This window comes from Aquarana catesbeiana, linkage group LG06 (assembly GCF_042186555.1).
Source record: "Aquarana catesbeiana isolate 2022-GZ linkage group LG06, ASM4218655v1, whole genome shotgun sequence".
In the NCBI taxonomy this organism is placed as follows: Eukaryota; Metazoa; Chordata; class Amphibia; order Anura; family Ranidae; genus Aquarana; species Aquarana catesbeiana.
This window is the reverse complement of record NC_133329.1, coordinates 74179647-74199856: the sequence shown is the minus strand read 5'-3', so window position 1 is coordinate 74199856 and position 20210 is coordinate 74179647. Positions and strand designations below refer to the sequence as shown.

The following is a 20210-nucleotide window of genomic DNA, read 5'->3' as shown; positions in this document are numbered from 1 at the left end:
TTAAACAGAAATTTGGAAGACTTGGAGCCACAAAGCGTCTCTGGGTGGAGAATTACACTGAGAATGATTACACTCGTACAGAGGAAAAAGACCGGAAGATACTGGAGTTCCTCCATGTTTGTATTCAGGAAGCTCAGCGGGCAATCAGGATGAGGGAGAACCAGGACAACCAGACCATATTTGTCAAACAGGCTGTCCAACAGATTCAGCTTGAGACTGACCTGATGAGGAAAGACCTGGAGCCCCCTCCCCCTCCCCCTCCAGCTCCCAACAGAAGCCGGTGCAGTCCATCCTAAAAGAATGCACCGCTTGCAGATCCCATGATGCATTCTATGGCCAAAAATGTGGACACCCCTCCAAATGATTAAGTTAAAGGAGAAATACAGCCAAAGCTCATTTGGCTGTGATTCTCCTGTGGATCACAAGAGTGCAGTTCCTTTTGCACTCCTGTGAACATTTTCAGCTGAAGCCTGCTGTTGGCTGATGTCACAAAGCTGGTCCGGACTCAGGAAAGATCACGATCATATAGTCAGGATCCACCCAGATGCCTGGACCGGTGTTCCATCAGATATGGCGACTCGTCAGAATTGTTAACGGAAGTGACGTTCTGTTGCCGCCATCTTGCTGCACCCCGCACTGCTCCACAGTAATGATACACGAGAGGCGGCAAGTTGACATCTTATTATACCCACCGGAGTTTTGCATTTTACAGTTATTTTTAACAGGAAACGGAACATATATAGTGAAATACAGTATTTGGAAATCCGACGGACTGTGTTGAATTTTAAAATCAGCGCTCTGTCACATAACAAACCTGGGAGATCAGCAGGTTTGCCGCTGCTTTAAAAATTTAACATCTAAACAGTCCATCGGATTTCAAAATACTGTATTTCACCTTATAAGCTCAGTTTTCTGTTAAAAATAACTGTATAATGCAAAATTCCAGTGGGTGTAACAAGATGTCCACTTGCCCCCTTCTCCATACCTCCCAACTTTTTGAGATGGGAAGGAGGGACACATATCAGCAAAAGTATGCAGGCATAGGACACACCCCTTGCCACACCCTCTTATAGGAGAATTGTACAAAAAAACAAGACTGGTTAAACCCACAAGTGCTTTTTTACCACTACCATTTCTTTATATTGCCTTTTGGAATTTACAAATGCAGCAATGTAGAAATCAGATGAAAGGTTTAGCGCTGGAAAACACTTTTTAACCACTTGCTTACAGGGCACTTAAACCCCCCTCCTATCCAGACCAATTTTCAGCTTTCAGCGCTGACGCACTTTGAATGACAACTGCGCGGTCATACAACACTGTACCCAAATGAAATTTTTATCACTTTTTCAACACAAATAGAGCTTTCTTTTGGTGGTATTTGATCACCTCTGCAGTTTTTAGTTTTTGTTAAAAAAATGTAAAAAACTGAATTTTAAAAAAAAAAAATTTTTATTTTTTTATATTTTGTTATAAAAAATTTAAAACGGTTAATTTTTCTCCTTCATTGATGTACGCTGATGAGGCGGCAGTGATGGGCACTGATAGGCGGCAGTGATGGGCACTGATGGGTGGCAGTGATGGGCACTGATGGGTGGCAGTGATGGGCAGCACTGCCAGGTGGCACTGATTGGCACTACAGGTGGGCATTGATAGGTGGCACTTGTGGGCATTGATAGGTGGCACTTGTTGGTATTGATAGGTGGCACTGTGGGCACTGTTAGGTGGCACTGTGGGCACTGTTAGGTAGCACTGTGGGCACTGTTATATGGCACTGATGAGGCAGATGTGCCTCTTCCACTTGGGGACCGATGTCCCCCACATCCGAGCCGGTGATCGGCTTTTTTTCTACTCACGCTGTCAGCGTGAGTAGAAAAAAAAAACATTTACCGATCTTTTGTTTACATCATGTGATCAGCTGTCATTGGCTGACAGCTGATCACATGGCAAGGGGCCGGGACCGGCCTCTTACTCGGATCGGTGATCAGCCGAGTCTCAGTGACTCAGTGATCACAGCGCAGGGCTCGCGCAGGGAGCGTGCACAGGGGAGGCCGTCATATGACAGCCTCCCGGGAATTCAGGTCCGCGCTGTGGGCGTCATGCCATAGCGCGGATGTGTAGTGGTTAATAGATAAAAAGTGCATTTTATATACATCTATATAGATCAGACCAAAACGAGGGACAAATGAGGAGGAACGAGGGACAGAGGGACATTGCTCCAAATCAGGGACAGCCCCTCAAAATCAGGGACAGTTGGGAGCTATGCCTTCTCACTGTATCATTACTGTGGAGGAGTGCAGGGTGTAGCAAGATGGCAGCGAAGGAACGTCACTTCCTTTTACCAATTCTGATGGGTCGCCTTATCTGATGGAACACCGGCACCCAACTCAGCCTCTTAGCAAGCCACTGAGAGCCCGAGCTGGCTGTTGCCGCCCCTCCACAGCCCAGCTGGGGGGGGGGGGGCAGAGCAGAGAGCCAGTGACTGACAGTCACCAGCTCTCTACTCAGGGAACTCTGAGGACTGAGTAATCCACAGTATGTGATAGCTCGGTTCTCAGTGTTAGAGCCATGCTGCATTCACCTAGGCAAGTATGATTCTGCAAAAAAAAACATAACTATTCTCAAGAGCCAGCCCACTTCTTGCAACAGAGCTGAGTTCTTTTGAGAGGAGTAATGAGGCAGGGTGCAGGGATGCTTTCAGGAAGCTATTTAAAGTTTAAAGAACCCTGCCAGCCCCTCCCACCAACCATGATCTGCCTGCATTGCATAGAGAAGCACAGAAAACCAATTATAACATCACCGAGTCTAAAATTAAGAAAGTATTGGGAACAGAAAGATTTAATGTACAAATATTAAAGTCGCAAAGAGGGGGCAACTCCATATTATTGCCCGTGGGTTGAGAATGGGATATCCAACAAGCTCACATAGTTTTGGCAATATTGTAATGTATATGTAATAAATTAGTATTAATCATTAAGAAGATACATTCTGTATTATTTTATGCTCAGATTGTATCATGGTGATCTTTCCCCACCTAATATATTATATCATTTTATGCTGTTGCTCATAACATTGTAAAAAAAAGCTTGCTTACAGCGCTAGTTAACCACCTTAATACCGGGCACTTTCACCCCCTTCCTGCCCAGGCATTCAGTGCTGTCGCACTTTGAATGGTAATTACTTAATCATGCAACACTGTACCCATATAAAATTTTAATCATTGTTTTTACACAAATAGAGCTTTCTTTTGGTGCTATTTAATGACCACTGGTTTTTTTTGTTTTTTTTTCGCTACAAATAAAATACCATTTGGAAAAAAATGAATTTTTCTTAGTTTCTATTATAAAATTTTGCAAATAGGTAATTTTAATTTGACCAAAATTTATACTGCTACATTTCTTTGGTAAAAATAACCCAAATCAGAGTATATTATTTGGTCTGTGTGAAAGCTATGGTGCCAATCATTGAAAATTGATCACGCCTGATCACATCTGATATACGGCCTATCTCATTTCTTGAGGCCCTAACATGCCAGGACAGTACAAATATCCCCCAAATTACCCCTTTTTGGAAATTAGACCATCCAGTGTATTTAGTAAGAGGCATTGCGAGTTTTTTTGAAGTTGTATTTTTTTTCCCACAATTCTTTGGTAAAAATAAAGTTAAATATTTATTTTTTTCACAAAAATGTCATATTAACCACTTCAGCCCCAGAGGATTTGGCTGCCCAATGACCGGGCCATTTTTTGCAATTCGGCACTGCGTCGATTTAACTGACAATTGCGCGGTCGGGGCGACGTTGCTCCCAATCAAAATTGACGTCCTTTTTTTCCCACAAATAGAGCTTTCTTTTGGTGGTATTTTATCACCTCTGAGGTTTCTATTTTTTACGCTATAAACAAAAAAAGAGCGACAATTTTGAAAAAAAAGCAATATTTTTTACTTTTTGCTATAATAAATACCCCCAAAAAATATATAAAAAAAAAACAATTTCTTTCTCAGTTTAGGCCAATATGTATTCTTCTACATATTTTTGGTAAAAAAAAAAAAAAAATCGCAATAAGTGTATATTGATTGGTTTGCGCAAAAGTTATAGCATCTACAAAATAGGGGATAGATTTATGGCATTTTTATTTATTTTTTATTTTTTTACAAGTAATGGCGGAGATCCGCAATTTTTTCATGACTGTGACATTGCGGCGGACATATCGGACACTTTTGCCACTATTTTGGGACCATTCACATTTATACAGCGATCAGTGCTATAAAAATGCACTGATTACTGTATAAATGTCACTGGCAGGGAAGAAGTTAACACTAGGGCGTGATCAAGGGGTTAAATGTGTTACCTAGGCAGTGATTCTAACTGTAGGGGGAGGGGACTCACAAGGGGAGGAGAACGATTGGTGTTCCTCTGTACTGGGAACACACGATCGGTCTCCTTTCCCCTGACAGGACGTGGATCTGTGTGTTTACACACACAGATCCATGTCCCTGCTCTGTTACAGGTAATCGCGGGTGGCCGGCGGACATCGTGGCCGCTGGGCACGTGCATCCACTCCGGAGTGACGCGGCGCGTGCCCCCTAGACGGCCGGAAGCCGAAGACATCATATGATGCCCGCCCAGGATGGGAGATCCCTCCTGCAGACGTCATTTGACTATGGGCGGGAAGCAAGTGTTTAAACTTCTCCACAACTTTATCCCTGACCTGTCTGGTGTGTTCCTTGGCCTTCTTGATGCTGTTTGTTCTCTAAGGTTCTCTAACAAACCTGTGAGGACTTCACAGAACCGCTGTATTTATACTGAGATTAAGCTACACACAGGTGGACTCTATTTACTAATTAGGTGAGTTCTGAAGGCAATTGATTCCACTAGATTTTAGTTAGGGGTATCAGAGTTAAGGGGAGTGAAAACAAATGCACGCCACACTTTTCACAGATTGATTTGTAAAAAAAAATTTGAAAAACATTTATCATTTTCCTTCCACTTCACAATTATGTGCCACTTTGTGTTGGTCTATCACATAAAATCTCAATAAAATACAATTGTTTTTGGTTGTAACATGAGAAAATGTGGAAAATTTCAAGGGGTATGAATACTTTTTCAAGGCACTGTAACTACACTTATCTCTAATGAATATGTAGAACCTAGCACTACACTGTGAGAATGCCATTGGATTTTATCTAAGGGATTTGTGATATGTGACCTGTAATTTTATAGCTACAGGCTGTGCATAGCAATAAAAAATATTCAGTGCCATATCATTACAAGGTAATTCTTAAGGACTTTGGCACTTCATCCTCTCTCATACAAATTCCTTTCAGGAAATATATTTGTGATTTTCCTTGGCTTCCTTTACTGCAGTTGTCAGTGTTGCTTCAGTCTTGGAAATTTCTCCACACAAAATCACTGGATCTACTGGTAAGAAATATACTATACGAGGGCATGTTATTATCTGTCTGTTAGTGCACAGTTTGGCTGAACTTTCAATAAAAAGAAGAAAAGAGGGAGCTCTAACTAATCTCGCAAGAATCGCTGCAATACTGGGAACTGCCAACCTGAAATTAGAAGTTCTTTTCCTTTTTCTGACAGAGAAGGGTAAAGCTGGTGATCAGCTTTACATGGACTTTCCGGGCGAAAAAAGGGGATACTTTTTTACCATTTCTTTCATATACATAATTGTTTTTACTGTTTAGATTATTACAATTGTTATTGACAAAACATTTAGTACTAAAAATTGTTTGTAACTATAAATGTCCGTATGCATGAAACGGGGATAGAAGAGTGAAAGCTCCTCTAGGACAGAGACCAGTGGGAACATTTCACTAAGCTTCACTGTGGAATATCTCAGATTTTCGAACACTGGGCAATTTATTAGGAACTAATCTTAAACCAGTACCAATATTGGTTTGGGCCTCTCTTCTCTTTAAATTCTAAACTCCACAAACATTTTCTTTGAGATTCAGGTCCATGTTGACATGGGTTCCATGGATTCTCTGTGGTATGAATTTCACATTTCACAAACATTCCTTTGAGATTCTGGTCCATTTTGGCATGGGTTTCATGGGTTCTTTGTGGTATGAATTTCACATTCCACAAGCATTCTTTTGAGATTTAGGTCCACGTTGACATGGGTTCCATGGATTCTCTGAGGTATGGATTTCACATTCCACAAGCATTCCTTTGAGATTCAGGTCCATGTTCACATGCATACCTCCCAACTTTCTGAGATGGGAATGAGGGACACTTCTTAGTAAAAGTATATAGGTATAGGACACACCCCCTACCACGCCCCCGTAGGAGAACTGTACAAAGGATACCCCCTTCAGGAGACGGAACTTTGGAGGTGACAAGAACACCAATATGTACAAAAATATTGTATTACAATAAATTATTTACAATACATTGCATAAAAAAATGTCTCTGCAAAGACAGAAATGAATTGATCACAAGTAGTAATGATACATATACAGATACTTAGGACATTACTGGTGTACCCAATGTTTCTGGCTTGACGCCTTTCTTCAGGGGTTTATACAAATAGAGCAGTAGTCGTATAGTATGTCTATTAAAGAAACATATAGGGGGTTATTTACGAAAGGCAAATCCACTTTGCACTACAAGTGCAAAGTGCACTGGAAATTGCACTGAAAGTGCACTTGGAAGTGCAGTCACCGTAAATCTGAGGGGTAGATCTGAAATGAGGGGAAGCTCTGCTGATTTGATTATCCAATCAATGTGCAAGCTAAAATGCTGTTTTTTATTTTCCTTGCATGTCCCCCTCGGATCTACAGCGACTGTACTTCCAAGTGCACTTTCAGTGCAATTTCAAGTGCACTTTGCACTTGTAGTTTGCACTTGTAGTGTAAAGTGGATTTGCCTTTAGTAAATAACCCCCAGAGTGTTATAAAAACACCAAAATGAATCATAACTGAAGACCAAAATACATTCAATAACAGTGAAAATCACATACCAATGGTATCTTATGATTTCATACATGGGTAAAAGGACCTAGAGAGGTCCCATAATGCAGGTAAACTGGACAGACAAGGCGCAAAGATGGTCACCCCACCGAAACAAGGGATGACCCCACAGAGGTCCAAATGGGGAAACGGACACAAAAAAGACACCAACAATTAGTTTGACTTAGAGTAATCAAAGAATATATGTAGGAGAACTGGACAAAAAAAATTTGGTTAAATCAACAATTGCTTTTTTTTTACCACTTCTATTCCTTTATATTGGCTTTTGGAATTGCAGCAATTTAGACATTGGATGAAAGGTTTAGCACTGGGGATAAGGAATACTTTTTGAAAGATAAGTAGTGCATTTTATATACAACTTCATAGATCAGACCAAAATGAGGAACAAATGAGGAGGAAAGAGGAACAGAGGGACATTGTTCCAAATCAGGGGCAGTTCCTCAAAATCAGGGACGGTTGGAAGCTATGGGTTCCATGGATTTTCCGTTCTATACAACCCATGTCCTAATTGGTTATAATCATCTGCCGACCTCAGAGGGGACAGGGATAATCAAACATCTCAATTAAAAAAAATTGCATATCCACCAAAATCTCCCTTTAAACTTTGCGTAGTCTTCCTCAGGGTATAATGGGGGTGGAAGCAGTCCTACATATGTAAAGAAAAAGATCACACAGCAGAAATGATGTTGACTTTACTGAATTGCAAATAACAACAATGTCTATACAATTACAATATTTCAACCTATTAGACCAGAATTATTTTTAATTGTATGTATCAAAAGTGTTTAAATGTTCAAAAAAAATTGTGTATATTTTATACCAAGTGTCCGGACCAGCAGAATCAGCTAACAGCACATCCCGTTGGGGTCCCAGCCTGAGATGGGCTCCCAAACCCACAGGGGATCAATGATCATCGGGGGGGGTGCTAGGGAAAGTTCCACCATAGGGGCTATATTTAAGGGCAACGGCGCTATGTCACTAGTTTATCACATGTTGCTTTAATTGAAAAACAAATGAACCAGTGTAGACCAAATTAGAATATAGCCATGACCAAATATATTAGACAGATATGTTTGGATATAACAGCAAAAAATTTAATATATATTATTATTATTCAGGATTTATATGGCGCCAACAGTTTACGCAGCGCTTTACAATATAAAAGGGAGACAATACAGTTATAATACAATAAAATACAAGAGGATTAAGAGGGCCCTGCTCAGAAGAGCTTACAATCTAATAGGGTGGGGCAGGTGGTACAAAAGGTTGTAACTGTGGGGAATGAGCTGGTGGAAGTGGTAGGAGATTAGTTGGAGACGTAATAGGTTTTCCTGAAGAGATGAGTTTTCAGGGATCACCTGAAGGTAGCAAGAGTAGGGGATAGCCGGATAGATGGAGGTAGCGAGTTCCAGAGGATGGGAGAGGCTCTGGAGAAATCCTGGAGATGAGCATGGGAGGAGGAGATGAGAGAGCTTGAAAGCAGGAGGTCTTGAGAGGAGCGGAGAGGTCGATTTGGGTGATATTTGGAGACAAGATTAGTGATGTAGCTCGGGGCAGAGTTGTGAATGGCTTTGTATGTTGTGGTTAGTATTTTGAATTTAATTCGCTGGGAGATTGGGAGCCAGTGCAGGGATTGGAGTAGAGGGTTGGCAGACACTGAGCGGTTGGTAAGGTGGATAAGTCTGGCAGCAGCATTCATGATAGACTGAAGAGGGGATAGCCTATGGAGAGGTAAGCCAATGAGAAGGGAGTTGCAATAGTCAAGGCGAGAGATAACAAGGGAGTGAATGAGGAGCTTGGTGGTTTCATTTGTTAAAAAGGGGCGAATTTTAGAGATGTTACGGAGGTGAATTCTACAAACTTTTGACAGCGATTGGATTTGAGGCTGAAATGACAAGTCAGAGTCTAGGATTACACCTAGTACCCTGGCGTGAGGGGAGGGACTGATGGATGCATTGTTGATTTTGATGGAAAAGTCATAGAGGGGTGCACGGGCGGGGGGAATATTAATAGCTCAGTTTTAGAGAGATTTAGTTTAAGGAAGTTATGCGACATCCATGCTGATATGTCAGTAAGTAAGTTAGTAATGCGAGAGGAGACTGAAGGAGTGAGGTGAGGAGTAGACAGATAGATTTGGGTGTCATTGGCGTATAAGTGGTATTGGAAGCCGTGGGCAGTTATTAAGTGACCGAGGGAGGAGGTGTAGATAGAGAAGAGAAGGGGTCCAAGAACTGAGCCTTGGGGGACCCCCACAGAAAGGGGGAATGGAGAGGAGGAGACAGAGTTGTAGGTGACACTGAAGAAGCGCTGTGATAAATAGGCAGAGAACCAGGATAGAGCAGAATCTCGGAGGCCAAGGGAATGTAGCTTATTGAGAAGGAGCGGGTGGTCAACAGTATCAAAGGCCGCAGAGAGGTCAAGTAGTAGGAGTATGGAATACTGGCTGTTGGTTTTAGCAGTTAGTAAATCGTTAGTGAGTTTTAGTAAGGCAGTTTCCGTGGAGTGCTGCGAGCGAAAGCCAGACTGTAAGGGTTCAAGAAGGTTATTTTCATTGAGGTAGGAGCTAAGACGGTTGTAGACTATGCTTTCTTGAAGTTTAGAGGTGAATGGGAGCAATGAGATGGGTCTTAAGTTGTTCAGGTCGGTAGGGTCCAGTGAGGGCTTTTTAAGAATGGGAGTGATCTGCGCATGTTATAGAGGGGAGGGGAAGATGCCACTAGAGAGGGAGAGATTGAAGATGTGGGTGAGGGAGCATAGGATAGAAGAAGAGGGTGACCGTAGTAGTTGTGAGGGAACAGGATCCAAGGGACAATTGGTTAGGAGGGCATCTGAGAAAATTTTTGTAACCTCTTCCGTAGTAGCCAATTCAAAAGAGGAGAGTGTTGAATGTGCTACAAAAGCAAAAACGTCTTGCGAGCCACAATAATCCAATGCCCAGTGAAATACCACATATAAATATAGATATCTAGCAGCAAATGCAGTTCACGTATTCATAACCGTGCAGATAAATATACATAAAAAATTGTGCTGCGCTTAAGTGTATAACATCAAAAGTAAAAATACCAAAATTCACATAAAAAAATATATATATATAAAATAAAAAACAAAACAATATATGTGTTTACACACAATTCTTCCTGAGTGCAATGTGCACAACACCATATAGGATAAAATATATATAAATTTATACACAATTCTTCCTAAGTGCAAATGTGCATATAGATATTATTCCAACGCACAATCATACATTACTGTATAATAATATATTAATTAGTGTGACAATTAATACAAACGTGCAATAACTCACATAGGGTGCAACATGCAAATATTTTATTGAAAAAAGTTGATTTACATAAAGTGCTCAGTGATCCTTAAATCAATTAATGCAATCTCTCTTGGTGAAATGTCACCCAAAAAATTCTTATAACAGTGTCCACAATATTACAAAAAAACATTTTTTTTCTGTGTATATCCGTGTCCAAAAGAGATATTAAATATTCAATTATCTAGCGTGTTGAATTCAAACCATGCCATGATGTGCCTCGGTGACCCCCCAAAGTGATTGCGCTCACCTCAGAGCGTGTGACACAGTGATTAGCTGTGTCAAATCACGTTGTGTAGCTACCCCCTGGGCTCTGTATAGCAAGCTAGATGCGATCTCCAATCTGGGTTAATCTGGCTCCATAGACATCATACCATAAAGTAAAGAGAGACTATATAGCGTAATACTGTTAAACGATTTTTATTTAGTAAAAAGCCACTTCCCACAAAGGGGTACTCACATTTTCCTGGTGCTGCTGTGCACCAAACAATAAAAGTTCTTTTAAAAAACGCCGATCGGGTGCTGCAGGGTATATGCTTCTCCTAGCTCAGCTCTATGCTGCTCACTCCGTCCTGGCCCCTCCCCTACGCGTCTTCAACACAGGGAGACACAGATCCCCCTGATGAAGACACGTGACTCCCTGTGTCGAAGACGCGTAGGGGAGGGGCCAGGACGGAGTGAGCAGCATAGAGCTGAGCTAGGAGAAGCATATACCCCGCAGCATGCCGATCTGCGTTTTTTAAAAGAACTTTTATTGTTTGGTGCACAGCAGCACCAGGAAAATGTGAGTACCCCTTTGTGGGAAGTGGCTTTTTACTAAATAAAAATTGTTTAACAGTATTACGCTATATAGTCTCTCTTTACTTTATGGTATGATGTCTATGGAGCCAGATTAACCCAGATTGGAGATCGCATCTAGCTTGCTATACAGAGCCCAGGGGGTGGCTACACAGCGTGATTTGACACAGCTAATCACTGTGTCACACGCTCTGAGGTGAGCGCAATCACTTTGGGGGGTCACCGAGGCACATCACGGCATGGTTCGAATTCAACACGCTGGATAATTGAATATTTAATATCTCTTTTGGACACGGATATACACAGAAAAAAAATGTTTTTTTGAATATTGTGGACACTATTATAGGAATTTTTTGGGTGATATTTCACCGAGAGAAATTGCATTAATTGATTTAAGGATCACTGAGCACTTTATGTAAATCAACTTTTTTCAATAGAATATTTGCATGTTGCACTTTATGTGAGTTATTGCACGTTTGTATTAATTGTCACACTAATTAATATATATATTTATGTGCACAGTAATGTATGATTGTGCGTTGGAATAATATCTATATGCACATTTGCACTTAGGAAGAATTGTGTATAAATGTATATATATTTTATCCTATATGGTGTTGTGTGTTGAATGTGCTGCTAGGCAAGGTATGTTGGGTGGGGAAGACGTACGCACAGTGGAGATGTCCTCACGAATTGCATCGATCTTGTCTTTGAAGTGATTGGCAATCTCTTGGGCAGTGAGTGAGTTAGTGGGTAGAGGGGGTGGTGGACGAAGCAGAGAGTTAAAGGTTGAGAAGAGCCGACGGGGACTGGATGACAAGGAATTAATAAGAGAGACAAAGTATGCTTGTTTGGCAGCATGGAGGCATGAATTGTATTTTAGAAGGGCAGATTTATATAGGGCGAAGTCTTGCAGGCATTTGGTTTTACGCCACAGTCGTTCAAGAGCACGGCAATGTCTCTTGAGATTTCTAGTGTTGTCAGTTTGCCAGGGTGGTAACGGTCTGGGCCTGATTCTGCGTGTGGTTAGAGGAGCAAGTGCATCTAGTGATGATGAGAGTGAACTGTTGTAGACAGAGGTGGCCAGGTCAGGACAGGACAGGGGAGAGATTATGTCATATAGGTGGTCAGTAGCAGAATAGAGAAGAGAAGGGTTAAAGTGGCGAAGGTTTCTACAAGTAATTGTTTGCTGCTTGGAGGGATGGGTGGTTGGAGGCAAGGATTCAGTGAAAGTAATGAGGTTGTGATCAGATAGAGGAAAGGGGGTGTTGGTGAGGTTGCCAGGGTTGCAGAGATGGGAGAATACAAGGTCAAGGGTATTACCATTGGAGTGAGTGGAAGTATGTGCTGTAGTTGGGCTGTTAACATTGACAGGAATGTTAAAGTCACCAAGAATAATGGTGGGTATTTCAGAGCATACCTGGTTCAAAATAGATGACCATATAGAAATAGACTAGACGATCCAAAAGAAGACATGGGGAAGGACCCTTTGTAAGCCCTACAATCAGACAAAGAACCACTATGTATCCACGTCATAGGATTACTATATTAAAGAGTTGAAAAAAGACAAGCGATTCCCTCTTACTTACATGTGGCACAGACAGTCTGCCTGGGACCCTAGCAGTTGATTTGTGAAGGATAATGGCACTCTATATATAACTGTATGGAAGGGGTGGGAAACTTGCCACGATTGCCCCCAGCTGATATCACTCAAATGATCCTCCTCCAGTAAGGGAGATTTTTTAATATGGGATGTTTGATTATCCCTGCCCCCTGCAAGGTCAGCAGGAGATGATTATAACCAAGTAGGATATGGATTGTATAGACTAGCAATTTTAACCCATTGTACAATAAACATTTTTTACTTTTATAAAAATACTTTTTCAATTTGTGTGATTTCTGTTGCTGCAACAAAGTCCCGTGGGAGATACCTTTTCTATGAAATAAAAAAAGGGAAGCACTTAAGTTGCCACATCCATAGATTGAGGGAGAAAAGGGGAGGGTACTACTAGGATAACCAAAAGTCGGACTTTGGAGGCAAGGAAACAATGGAGAGATGACCAAAACTATTATTCATCAAATTTATTGAAAAAAGTACAAAAAATAGGCATAATGTTCAAAAAAGATAAAAAGCACGAAATACATGCATATGATACAGTTTGTACAGTGAGCCCTTGTGCGTCTACGCGTTTCGCCGTTAGGCTTCTTCAGGACACGACCAAGGTTAAAAGATGTAACAAATAAGAGACAAGAGAACGAATCTCACTATCTTGGATTGAAATACGCCTTATGTGCACAGCAGGATCAGGTGTGTAAACATGCCCCTGGGACACAGCCGGGTGCAGCACCCAGCTGTCTCCCAGGGGCATGTTTACACACCTGATCCTCCATGCACAGCATTCTAGTCCAGGCTCTATGTTTGCCGCTAGCATTGCTTAACCCCATTAAGGATTTGTTCCCTCTGTGAATGTTGGACCGTGTAATAATAATACTATTGCTCTATTTTTTTCCTTGCATGCTTGAAGTGAAGGTACACATCTGCCCCTGTTCATTTATCTGAAATCTGTTTACCATTCATATTTTTGAAAACTTTCCACCTATTTGGGCTGTGTACATAAGACGTATTTCAATCCAAGATAGTGACATTCGTTCTCTTGTCTCTTATTTGTTACGTCTTTGAACCTTGGTCGTGTCCTGAAGAAGCCTAACGGTGAAACGCGTAGACACACAAGGGCTCACTGTATAAACTGTATCATAGGCATATATTATATTTTTTATCTTTTTTGCACATTATGCCTATTTTTTGTACTTTTTTCAATAAATTTGATGAATAATAGTTTTGGTCATCTCTCCATTGTTTCCCTGCCTCCAAAGTCCAACTTTTGGTTACCCTAGTAGTACCCTCCCCTTTTCACCTTTTCTATGAGTCTTTTGAGATTCAGGTCCATGTTGAACTGGGTTCCATAGATTTTCCATGGTGTGGATTTCACATTCCTTTGAGATTCAGGTCCACGTTGACATGGGCTTCATGGATTCTCTGTGGTATGGATTTCAAATTCCACAAGCAAACCTTTAAGATTCAGGTCCATGTTATCATGAATTCCATGGATTCTCTGTTCCCTTAAAAAGGAACTACACTGCATCTGAGCACCAAAAACCAAAATGCTATATATTTCATCTTTAATATTCAGACCATACTCTTCCATCTTTGTACACATGCTTTATCTTGCTGACAAATTACTTTGAAAAACACCCCCTAGCATTTCTGGCCATGGCCATCTTCAGTAAGGGCAGATGATGCATGGAGCATTGGAATCTATCTGCCCTTGGCTCATGGATGCAGACAGAAGGGTGTGATATGTGACCTGTCATTTTATAGCTACAGACTGTAATTAGCAGGAAGAAATATACAGTGCCATATCATTACAAGGTAATTCTTAAGGACTTTGGCACTTCATCCTCTCTCATACAAATTCCTTTCAGGAATTATGTTTGTGATTTTCCTTGGCTTCCTTTGCTGCAGTTGTCAGTGTTACTTTGGTTTTGGAAATGTCTGAACACTAAATCACTGGATCTACTGGTAAGTCTCATACTAATTCAAGGGCACGTTATTATGTGTCTGTTAGTGCTGAACTCTCAATAAAAAGAAAAAAATAGGGAGCTCTAACTAATCTCATAGGAATTGCTGCAATACTGGGAACTGCAAAAAATCCACTTCTTTCCTCTCTCTACCATGCCTTTTTTTTTGTCCATGACATCTTTCGAGAGATTTTTGATCACTTCCTCTACTGACATTCCCCAATAGGGACAATGGTAACAATAAAAACCTTCCTTATTCAAAATGAAATTGTTTGTTTTTGCTGGAGTTAATTACTATGTAAGAACCCTGTAACAGAAGTGCCATACTTTTAGCATCATCCATGTCCTGGACAGTAAAGTGGTGGCTTCACTTACATGACTACCCTGGATTCAGTCTAAGGTTTCCACACAGTTTCCACAAAGGTCTTTTAGATTCTTCATAGAAGTTTTGTTTTTACTGTTTGATATTTCTTGTCACACTCAGATTTCTGGATCTCCTCTGTCTGTGTGGGTCCAGGAACCATGCAGGACCCTACCACTGACCGTGACATCCTGGAGAAGCTCCGCACCTATATTCCGGGTGACAGTTGTGAGCGGGTGTGCCTGCAGCTGTGTGGGATGCCGGGACATGGCAAGTCCTCCCTTATTAACACATGTGTGTGCGTGGTCCAAGACGGAGATCTGAAGAATGTGGCCGGAGCTGGGAAATCCAATCAACCTATCACAATGGAGAGAAAAGATTTTCATCTGGCAGATAAAATTGTAATCACTGATAACCGAGGAGTGAACAAAATGAGCAAGGAAGAGTTGGTGGAGATCACAGCTCAGTTCTGTAAGTGACTCTGAAGGGTGACTATGGCTTGATGAAAAAAAAACAAAAAGGAAAAAACAGTCTGCAAAAGGAGACTCTTAGGGGTGTATTTATACAAATTTCTCAGAGTTATTTGTCCTGTGAAACTGCTAGTACATACTGTGTATTCTGCTAATTCCCCAAAAAATGCAATGCTACTAGGCTATTTTCTTTTCAGGTCAGATGTTCTTCATTCATAAGAATTGAGTGAATCAGAAACAAAATGCATTATGGCCACTAGATGGAGATTAGGAAACAAGTAAATAAGTACTTATTTCCTGAGATGATCAGCTCCATATAGTGGCCATAATGCGGTATTTTCATGGTCCACCCTGTTCTTATACAGTGGAACCTCAGATTGCGAGTAACGCAGTTAACGAGCATTTCGCAATACGAGCACTGTATTTTTAAAAATGGTAACTTGGTTTGCCTTTCGGCGTGTTTCGCAATACGAGCACTGTATTTTTAAAAATCTTAACTCGGTTTGCCGATCGGCGCCATCTGGAAATGCAAGGAAAGGCCAGATGACAGCTCAGCTGACCTTGGCAAACCTCGGGAGTCTTTCCGAGGTTTGCCGAGGTCAGCTGAGGTGTCCTCGGGGCCTTTCCGGCCGTTTCCGAGGCTCTCCGGCGCCCCCCCCACCTCTGGCTGCATGCGGTATTGCATGCCATTGAAGTCAATGCGGAACAAATTATTTTCGTTTCCATTGACTTCAATGGGGAAACTCGCTTTGATATGCGAGTACTTTGGATTACGAGCATTCTCCTGGAACGGATTATGCTCGTAATCCGAGGTTCCACTGTAAATGAAGAACATCCAACCTAGAGAGAAAATAACCTAATAACATTGCTGGTGTTTACACAGAATGAACATACAAGGAATTCCATAGGACTAATAGCGACCCCATTCACACCTGAGCATTCTGTAGTTTGAAGCTCCAAAATGCTCGACAAGCCAAATCCCATGCTTTTAAAGTGGTAGTAAACTGTTACGCCACTTGTACCTACAGGTAAGCCTACAATAAGGCTTACCTGTAGGCACAGTGAATATCTCCTAAACTTGTAAAATTTAGGAGATATTGTGTATCAGATGCAGCAGATGACATCATAAGCACATGTGCTCTAAAGATCTGGTTTACAGTGCCGGTTCTTCAGAGCCTGTGCCAGAAACAGCGGCTCCTGCGCCTGAGCGGGAGTGACGTCATCGTGGCTCCAGCCAGTCACAGTCCTGGAGCCTGGAAGAAACACCAGGGGAAGATATCAGCGGTCTTAGCGGTGAGCAGGTGCCGCTGTAAGGGCTTTGCTCTAAGGTAAGTATTTCATAAAGTGCTAGTATGAGATGCATACTAGCACATTATGCCGTTGCCTTATAGGTTTTTTTCATTTTATTCTTCAGCGGTTTACAACAGCTTTAAAGGGTTAATTCACCTTCACAAAAACACTGCCTATGCAGGTAAAGGGTGCCTGCAGATAAAATCAAACTGTGCAGCTTTGGTCAAAGTTGAGTAATGGCCTTGATATAGGTGTACTCCATTTATGTACCTCCTCCTGAAGCCTGTCTGAAAAATTCCACAGAGATGGCATTGCTAAGACACACCAAAAGAAAAGGAAAGAACCTGGTGCTCAAGGCACGGTAATACACTTCTGGATTTTATAGACAGACCAGGTAATATAGTAGAAAAATGTATTTTATTATGAACATACAGTAAAATTGCAAAGGCAAAGCAAAATAGGCTTTACATGATAAAATGTATATAGCAATAAGCAAATATACTCAGCTTGACATTAGTATGAAGCTCAGCTGCCCTGTACACAATATTGGGCTAACAAGAACATATTTTGCAAATAAAAAATATCATAAAAAATATATTGCGGCGCTAAAAACAGTCCAGAAAGGTCTGAAGAATGGGAGAAGTCCAATCACCAGATATAGTGCAGGTGTGAAAGGGCACTCATCACCTCGTGATAATGTAGTCTGCTTACCAGAAGGCTGTATAAATTAAGCATATATGGATATTCCTCAGTAACGTCCAGCAAGTCCAGCTCCCTGGAACCCCTCGTCATCACAGACAGCAACCTCCGTGTAAATTCCTTCACAGATCTACAACTCCCAGTAATCGCATCAAAGGTGGTCATCAAATACCCAGGAAGAGAAATGAAGGACCCATAGTGAAGCGCTTAATAATAATAAAACTTTATTATAGTAACTTACAGTTAGAAGTTCAAATTTGCATGCATCAGAAAAAGGACAATCGGCTGCAGCGTTCAGCGTGCTGGTGTCAACCTGCCTGACATGTTTCTTCCTAACGGATGTCTTCAGAGGCGCCTCTGTTTGATATCAACGAACTTTGCTGGCTGCTTGCTTACACATTTTGATTAGCAAGAATTTTTTTTTTATGATCCTACCTAATATTTTGCAAATGACGCCTAACATGTTTCGGACCTTGTAGTTCTTCTTCAGAGGCTTTATGTCATTCTTTTGGGAGTCAAGAGTATTCTAAAATATAGATATAGTAATACGTTAGTAAAGTAATAACTTCGTATAGAAGTTTGTCAATATTAATTAGACAAGAAGGTTTTATCCAAACAAAAATACATTTCTAGACACGTTAAATGCTGTTATATCAGTAAAAGTGGATCCTACTTACACGGACGAGCGAATCGCCAGTAAAAACAACCAGGGGGGCCAGAGCCGTCTTCCCACCTATTGAAGGCAAAAACCGAAGGGGACCCCAGATGGCAAGGGGGTACCGAGAGGCAGGCGTGCACTTGCTAAGACACACCTAGCTGTTACTGCTCACCCCTCTTTCTCTGAATCAAACCGACTCACATGCACTTTCTCTCTCATGTCACAGTAGCTCATAGCTCAGTGATGCTTCGATGTAGGTGATAATGAACTGAGCATGGGTGGGGGGTTGATAGCTCGCTCCTGTGATGGGGTATGTGACCAGTTAGGCCCCTTTCATACAGGGGGGAATCCGCTAGGAGTCTGCCTGCTTACCGGGGAATCTGTCTGCTGATCCCCGCTCAGCAGGTGGATAGCTGGTCCGTGTCCGCTCTGCTTATACAGACACGGTCAGATGTAAACGGACTGCCTGTCCATTTACACCCGACTGCCATCCAATTCATCTGTTTTTAGCAGATTAGATGTTGGTGGGTGCAAACGGACACATGCCTGTTTACAACCATTGCTCCATAAAGGACAATGGAGGGTCCGATCACGTCCGCCTGGAAAACTGACAGGCAGACCCGATTGATCCGCTCGTGTGAAAGGGACCTAACAGATGGGAGTATTTTAGCAATGTCCTAGCAACAAGGCAGGACAGGACAATGTCATCTCTGGAAGTTTTTTGGCCTGGTTTCAGGAGATATGTAAGTCGCCTAAGACATTCTGTAGCCAGTGGTATGGGATATCCAACACTGTCCCACTCGTGGCCAATCCGGGGGGGGGAGTGGAGAGAGATAAATAGCCCCAGGGTACACAGCCAGAAGAACACTCGCTGCATACTCCATACTGCAGCACATTGGAAAGAAGCCATTACATGCCGACCAAACTGCAGAGCATAAACCTCACGGCTTTTGGGTACCACAAAGCATCAGGCCGTCTTCATGGTGATGCGCTTCGAGGCTCACCAAGACTTTTTCTTGTCAATACTGCTGGCATTCATCTGGCATTAACAGCTTTGACCACTGCTACACATGTGGACATTTTTGCTCATTACTTGTTTCAGTTACTGATTCCTGATTTATCATGTGACACTGGTTATTTTGAGCCTTCTTTTTTAATGTTCATTTTAATTATACCAGACTCCACTGGTTGTTGTTAGCTGCATTTGCTGAAGAGTCACAGCCATTTAGAAAGTAGGAGTGGGCGCTAGAGATTTTTTTTGTTATCTGACTTTACTTAAATCTGCACAATTTGGTTTTAGCTACGTATTAACCACATTATAAAAAATGATACATCTTTTATCGAGGGGGACATGCAAGGAAAAAAAAAACAGCATTTTAGCTTGCACATGATTGGATAATAAAATCAGCGAAGCTTCCCCTCTTTGCACTTTCAAGTGCACTTGTAGTTTGCACTTGTAGTGCAAAGTGGATTTGCCTTCCGTAAATAACCCTCTTAGCCTTTTATTCAAGGAAAGGAGGAGGGGGCGGGCCTATCAGCGTGTCAATGCCCGGAGGAATCGACGAGCCTCTTGATGACGTCAGAGAGAACATGGTAGCATGGGACGGAGCTGTGGCCAGGCGTGAGAGGATCTTGGCGGGACAACGCTGGATCCTCTGGATGGGTGAGTATCTGAAATGTGCAGATGCCACCTTCAGGTAAGCAGGGTCATAAAAAAAATAAAAATGAGGGGGGTCAGCGGAGGGGGTCCTCTTAAAATCAGTTCAATTACCTTGACTCTCTCTTAAATGTTGAGCAAAGAAGAATACCCCAAAGCTCTCCAGCAGAATTTGGAATTTTAGTTAAGCAAGTTTGACAGATATTTCTATTTCTTTTATAGGTCATCTTCGAGGCCGGGATAGGGTGGAATGGAATCAAAGCTTTAGAGAAAATTTAAATGCTGTTCTCGCTTTCATGTATCAGAAAAAGGAAGTGATTGTTCCAATTTTTGTTTACAGGTAAATGCATCTTCCACGGTATGCAAAGGACTCACATCTAAAGACTGTATTACAT

The 20210-nt window shown here is 41.7% G+C and overlaps 1 protein-coding gene across 1 annotated transcript in view; it reads left to right on the top strand.

Moving 5' to 3' along the window:
- The window catches only part of LOC141148604 (uncharacterized), a 53058-nt gene that overhangs the window by 25157 nt on the left and 7691 nt on the right, over positions 1 to 20210 (top strand). The window contains exons 4-5 of the mRNA XM_073636205.1: positions 15165 to 15512; positions 20038 to 20155. Coding sequence (XP_073492306.1) covers positions 15165 to 15512; positions 20038 to 20155 — 466 coding nt within the window. The remainder of the gene's footprint in view (positions 1 to 15164; positions 15513 to 20037; positions 20156 to 20210) is intronic.